The sequence below is a fragment of the Harpegnathos saltator genome, unplaced genomic scaffold, assembly GCF_003227715.2.
Source record: "Harpegnathos saltator strain DR-91 unplaced genomic scaffold, Hsal_v8.6 scaffold188, whole genome shotgun sequence".
Lineage (NCBI taxonomy): Eukaryota > Metazoa > Arthropoda > Insecta > Hymenoptera > Formicidae > Harpegnathos > Harpegnathos saltator.
In genome coordinates this window covers 74,776-81,689 of record NW_020229970.1, presented here as the reverse complement: position 1 = coordinate 81,689, position 6,914 = coordinate 74,776, and the positions used below count along the sequence as shown (strand labels likewise).

The 6,914-nt window shown below is 44.1% G+C and overlaps 1 protein-coding gene and 1 long non-coding RNA gene across 2 annotated transcripts; one reads left to right on the top strand and one right to left on the bottom strand.

The window, feature by feature from the left end:
* Positions 1-712: 712 nt before the first annotated feature.
* Positions 713-1,627, top strand: LOC105182979 (uncharacterized). Its single transcript, XR_849740.2, has 3 exons — positions 713-780; positions 1,241-1,316; positions 1,406-1,627. It is a non-coding gene; the product is annotated as an uncharacterized LOC105182979 (long non-coding RNA).
* A 2,940-nt stretch (positions 1,628-4,567) lies between these two features.
* LOC112588299 (uncharacterized) lies at positions 4,568-5,275 on the bottom strand. The gene has a single exon (XM_025297786.1). It carries the CDS (start codon positions 5,273-5,275, stop codon positions 4,568-4,570), a length of 708 nt encoding a protein of 235 aa, XP_025153571.1.
* Positions 5,276-6,914: the final 1,639 nt, after the last annotated feature.

Sequence of the window (6,914 nt, the reverse complement as noted above, 5' to 3'; positions counted from 1 at the left end):
ATTCAACCATTTCAGGTACAACCTTAAGGTCATTCTACAATACGTGTCGTAAGTTGTAAGCCGTAAGGCCGGGTCTACAATAGGTGTATATAAGATATTTCACCAGAGAGCGCTAGAGTATAGAGAAGACAATTTTGTAGCGTGGCAAGCCGGAAGGAGCTAGTGTCTCCAATAGGTGGCAGACCGTTCGAGCGTTGAGGGCGCGCATCAACAACTCCGGACATATGTCACAAACACGTACATAGAAGATTCGAAAACGTGCTCCAGGAGCTTGTGGCTCCAAGCGAGAACATATCTCGGGGACTCTCGCTTGAGACGGGTGTGAGAGCGGTCGACTCTATGCTCTAGGAGATCTCAGTACTAGTCGGACTGTACAGTGTAAATTATTGTTCAAATACAAGTATTCTTCATTTAATCTTAAAGTGCTTTAAACCTGAGTTAAATGCTTCTATCCCGGACTTTTAAATCGAACGCTATCCTATTCCTGAAAATACGCAGTTGGAAAGAGTGAAGAGACATCGGAAGAGAAGACCATCTTATATGCCTGGAGATTTTATTCGCTCGGCTACCCGCTAGTTATAGTTTCTTACATGTAAGGTGTTTACGATAAGTCGAGATAGAGTTAATTCCACTAAGACTGAAAGGTATGATAGGCACGACCATCTATTATCTTCATGATTTATGACAACTCAGGGTTGTCCGATAAATCGAGTAGTCGAGTAGAGTAGAATAAGCTAACTTAGCAGTATTCGCATGAGACAATCAACGATATTTTATCAGGTAATAAAGTTTTGTAAAATATAAAGTAATTACATTAAAAAACAATAAGTTGTTAAATTTTAGGAAAATTATAAATATTTAATAGAAGTAATTATGAAAACATATATTATTTGTAGAATATTCGAAGTAGGAAATTCAATTATTTATGAATATTCTTTTCACATTATCTATTTTTACAAAACAAAAGTTCTCTTTTTAAAATATAATACATATACATTTAAAAATTTTAATGTACAGAATGTGTTATATTCATAACAGTTTACTTAAAGTATTGTTTTGAAAAATATTAACAGCTGTAATTGATTAAAATCTGTTCAAAAATTGATATAAACAAGTTCTAACAATCACATGAAACAAGAGATTATGCTTGGCTTGTGCTGCCAGTTTGTTGTTATACTTTGTATGTAAAATTTCTGTTGGTTTTGTGTGTTAAATAATATCTACAATGCACTTATTAAAGTTCCACAGATTTGGCTTGCTCTAGATTATAAATACAATGGCTCAAAAAGAAAAATAGCTAAATGAAGTGCATGATGGTATGTATGTAATTCCTTATTTAAAATAATTTTATATAAGTGTATTATTCAAAATTGTCTCAAGTGGTAAATAATTATTGTACATTTAGTGAATTGCAGAATTCAACGGACAGATGCGATGATAAAATTACTGTTAACTGAAATGAAGAAATATGTACAATCTTTCATAAGTTCAGTACATAAGTGTGGAAAAACATTGCTACATATATAAACATTCATAGGTTATAATTTGTTGGCAGAAAATTGTAATGTGAATTGGACTGGAATGAAAAAAAATATAAAGAAATAAAATATGCAAATAATAAAACGGGAGCAGCAAGACAGACGTGGGAATATTATGTTATTAACAACAATGTTAAGTAAAAAACCGGAAATTGCACCATTATCTATAGCATCAAGTTCACGTGGTTTTCAATTAAATGAAACTGCTTTAAATACATCTGAAAATATAAATTGCGACGCGATTTTCGCTCGCTGTCGGCAAACGGCCGTCGGTCCACGCGTCTCGACCGTTCATACTCTCACAAAAGTGGTTGGGCGCCAGGTGCAGCGGACTGCACCGATCACCAACACGAAACGGAACACCACCAAAGAGCCGAGACACGCGAATTCGACAGGACCAGTAGCCCCTCGGTATTTTAAGTCGGTAGACGAGAGGGTTCGTTCGGGAATCCGGGACGCAGTCGGGAAAACACAAGAATAGTAATGCGCGTTTTGATTATCTCACTTTTTATTCTTTCGGGAATCGGAACGGTCCGACCCCTCGATACGGTAAACTCCGCTATGTGCTCTCGCGAATTCGAGCTGTGCTCTTCGCCGACAACTAAAACGAGACACGGTACGCACGGGACACCGGAACAATAAAGCAGATGGACGGTCTTACAGATTCGGGAACCTGCCGGCGGCGTGGTCCTTCAACCTCCTTCCTCGCCTCGCTCCTCCGCAATTCCGCCTCCCCCTGCAACTCCCTGGGCGCGTGGAACTCCACCAAACTCCTGCAGTCCACCAAACTCCTCCTCTCACGCCCGGTAAACGGTATCCTTATTCTTTCGCTAGCGGTAAACGACACTCCTGTCTTAGGCGATACTCACTCCGCAGTACTCGGAAGTAGACTCACGAAGTAAGAGATAAGAAGAAGGAGCGAAACGGGAGTTCGCTCTTTTATTATTTTTCCAAAAGAAGTGTCTCGTCGTTCTTCTTTGTTGTGTCGAGCTACACGTCTCTCCCAGTTCCTCGTTGGATCTCCCAACCCGGGAATCCTTCCGCGGATCTTTATTTTCGATCCGCGGGACGGATGCTCGGTCTCACTCTTGCGCGTTCTCCTTCTCGCTCGCGCTCCCGCGGTCTCGTCGCCTAGGCCGGCTTTGTTTAGCCGGCGATCACGCTTCGAGCACGGGAGCGACGTCAGTTTCGCCGGATATTCCTGCGGGCCTGTGGACACGGGAACGGCAGCGAGAATCTTTTAAGGCGATACGGGAATCGGTAATATAGAAGGTGGAGCATTCACCTGAGGTGGCGGTCCGGCCGATGGGTGACGTCCTCTGGTTCCTCCGGTCTCGATGGATAGGTCCAGGGGCACAGAGCTCGGGGACGCGGGACCGTTCCACCTGCACGCTCCTATCACTAACATTAATTAATACGGGGGAGGCAAGGCGGCTCCTCTCCCCCCGAAATTCTCGCGCGATATGTTCCTCCCCCCACGCAAACCTCGCCCAAGGACCGAGGGTCGCCCTGTGACGGGCGCCTCCCCGGCTGCCACGTCACAAAATATAGAAACAACTAATTATGATGAAAAAAACGAAGAAAACGTATTTGTTTGCGACTCCGCTCACAACTGAGCGGAGATACGCGGATGCCGGAACATCCTTATCAGAAGGATCGGAGTCAAGGACGATACTAGACTCAGGTCTCGTACGGCCTATTCGGGTCGTAAATCCGAGCCGAGAAACCGGAGAAACACTCATAACAGACACGTCCACGAGCGTTAGAATGAAACGACCTCCGTCGTTTCGGATGGCCTACCCTTCCGGACTAAACGGCCTGCAAGCTGCCACGTTCCTGAGAAGCGTGCAGATGCACAAGAGAACGCGCTGAGCTCGTGTCACGCGAGAGGCGACTCAGCTGCTCCGGGGCGACGAGCCAAGGCCTTGAAGACGCTTGGACAGAGAGCTCAGAGTTCTCGAAGAGGCGACCACGTCGCTTTTGCTCGCTCTAAGATCCTAGATGGATACTTGGCGAGAAAGTGTTCGCAAATCTCCAAGGAGACGGCAACGCCGTTCCTAACCGCCAAAGTCTTCGACGGACGCTCGGAAAGAGAGAGTTACTCGCTCCACACGGAGGCGATCACGTTCGCTCCTGAATCGTGGCAACGAGGCGAACTCAAAGCTAAAGTCGATTCCATAAAGCCTCAACCCAGCAGGGTATATTAGCACCGCAGTCAACTCAGCAGAGTATAGAGTGCGTTGGTTTGAATCTCGACTATGCACGAAAACTGCCCTAGGAAAGACTAGAGAGAACGTCGGTAAAGACGGGTGCTACAAGTCGCACGGACCAGCCACTAGAGATTGCCACAATCGGCGTTGGGCTATGCGAAGGCATCGCGCCGGCCGTTACGCAGGATTATATATCCGGCCCGCGGGTCGCGGACTTGTGAGGCGTGCCTCGTAGCGGCGTCGGGGCAAGCTGCTCGCTAGGTGCGGGCGACCGGCGGGACGGCCGCGCACTCACCTGCGAGAGACTGTGCGCCTCGCCGACCGCGAGAACGCCGGCGCCGGGAAGCCAGACCACCCGCCATGCAGGATCGTCTTTTATTCCCAAACATACTGCCCGCCTCGACTTAGTAGTCGAAATAGAAGACGACAGTCGGGACGGTGATCTCGAACCTTGTTACCAGTGCTAAGTGGGCCGATTCTTAAGATGTGCGGCCCTCTGTGTCGACCTCCGATCCCAAGTTGATGGAAACGGGGAGGAAGCACACTTTGCCTATTGGTCGTTTGAGAACTGTTGTGGCTGTCTTGATGGTCACGACGCGGACCAACTGATCGCTGCCAGGATGGCATGCAGTTACGCGGCCGAGATGCCAGTGGCTTGGAGCTGCTGTGGGATCGGCGACCAGCACGATTTGACTCACGCGAGCCAAACGCTGACGATGCCGCCATTTCGGGTGGCATCGTCAGCGTTTGGTGGAGTGTGTGGAGATAGTCTCGTGACCACGATTTCCAGAACGCCTCGCTAAGTTGTTGGATAACCCTTCAACGAAACAGCCTGGTCTCCGAGAGATTGAGGACACTGGGCTCTGGCATAGCCACGATCGGAGCTCCGATCAACAGATGGCCTGGAGTCATCGCCTGATAGTTGTCAATGCTTTCGGACAAGGCCGCAATAGGCCGCGAATTGAGGCAAGCCTCCACACGACAGAGGAAAGTATACATTTCCTCCATTGAGAGGCTATGCGAACCGACACACCGTTTGAGATGCGATTTGACGCTACGCACAACCGCGTCGCAGAGCCCCTCGAAGTGAGGAGCTGCGGGAGGTATGAATCGCCATGTAGTTCCGTCAGTGGCTAGGCGGTCAGCGAAACCTGGGTGCTTTACAGCATGGGCGTGCGCTGAGCGCATCTCTCGATCGGCACCCTGGAACGTTGTGCCGTTATCCGAATAGATTGTGGTCGGCATGCCACGACGTGCGATAAATCTTTGATACGCCGCCAGAAAGGCTGTGAACGAGTAGTCCGAAACCAATTCCAAGTGGATAGCCTTGGTGGTCATGCACACAAAAAAACCGATGTACGCCTTGTGAGCCCAATGGCCTCGGCCCGAGCCGTATCGAACTAGGATAGAGCCGGCGTAGTCCACTCCGGTGTGCGTGAATGCTCGTGGAGCCCTCAAGACACGGCAGTTTGGCAGGTCATCATTTGTTCCGGGACGGCGGCCGCCGCTCTCGCGCAAGCCACACATTGGTAAAGAACTTCCCGCACCGTTGATCGCGCTCGAAGAAGCCAAAACTCCTGGCGAAGCAAGGATAGCATTAACTGGGGTCCCGCGTGCAAGACGCGATGACGCGTGTTAATGATTAACAGTGTGACCAACGGGTGCGCCTTTATATCCACACAGCACTGCAATATTGCAGCAATATTGAAGCAATATTATAATATCGTAGCAATATTACGAAATCACAAGATTATTATATAATATTCCAGCAATATTATCACAATATTACAGAGTGATATATCAGATTACAATATCACTGGAATATTACTGCAATGTTACAATGTGACTATCGTATGGCAACATAGTGACAATATTACAACAATATTGCGCGATGATAAATCTCATTGCAATATCATAGGAATATTGCTATATTCCAGCATGATAAACCACTACGTAATATTTCTGAGTATCGCAGTAATACTTCAATGTGATATATCAACCTACAATATCGCAGGAATATTATAACAATGTTGCGGAGTGATATATCAGACAGATTGAATAAATTAGCATTATAAAGTGAAAAAACGTTAGAAAAATCAATATAAGATGAAATTCGTGATTTCGGCTGCAATGTTGAGTCCGCCACATTGAAAAAAATTTAGAAAAAAAAACTACCCACATATTTTTAAGGTACAAATGTTAATAACGCGATCTTTATAGTTTCCGGTATAAAATAACAATTTTTTTTAAGAAATCAATGATTTTCATAAAAGAGAGACTGAAGAAAATACGCCGTTTTGTTTAGATCTAAATGGTCAAATTGTAAAAAGCTTACCCGAAAACTCTTAAAAAAATTATTCCCGAAAAAAATTATTAGCGATTTCTTTAATATTTGTTAGCTCAAAGTTTATAGTCACGCTATTGACGGTTGCTGTACTCAGTTTCAGAATCCTTTACTGAATAAGACAAAATTTTTTCGATTTGCGAAAAGTTCTTATTGAGAACTTCTATAAACATTATTCTTTATGCTATCATTATATTTATATTTCTATTATTGAAAATTGTCTTATATATATACGTTAACATTACATCTGTATTTTTATTATAAAAATGATAATGATAAGATACTGATTTTAATAAGAACTTTTTAGCGATTATGGTTTATAGCATCTTACAAATCTTATAAAATTTATGATTCTGAAACTATAATTACCGAAAATATTTGCGTTTTGACTTAACAGATGAGCGATATATCAGACAATATCATTGGAATATTACTGCAATGTTACAATGTGACTATCGTATGGCAACATAGTGGCAATATTACAACATTATTGCGCGATGATAAATCTCATTCCAATATCATAGGAATATTGTCGCTATATTTCAGCATGACAGACCGCCACGTAATATTTCTGATTATCGCCGTAATACTGCAGTGTGAAACAATTTATATACAGGGTGTCCCATTTTAATGTCACATCACAAATATCTCAGAAACACTGCGTTAAATAAAAAAATATTTCAGACAAAAATTGTTTGGCTTGAAGGAGGAGAAGAAAGCGATAGCATTTTGTTTATAAATGGCGCTATTTTCGAGATATTCACTGACAATCAATTTTCATAAATGAAAATCTGAATTTTTTATTATAATTTCTTTTTCTAT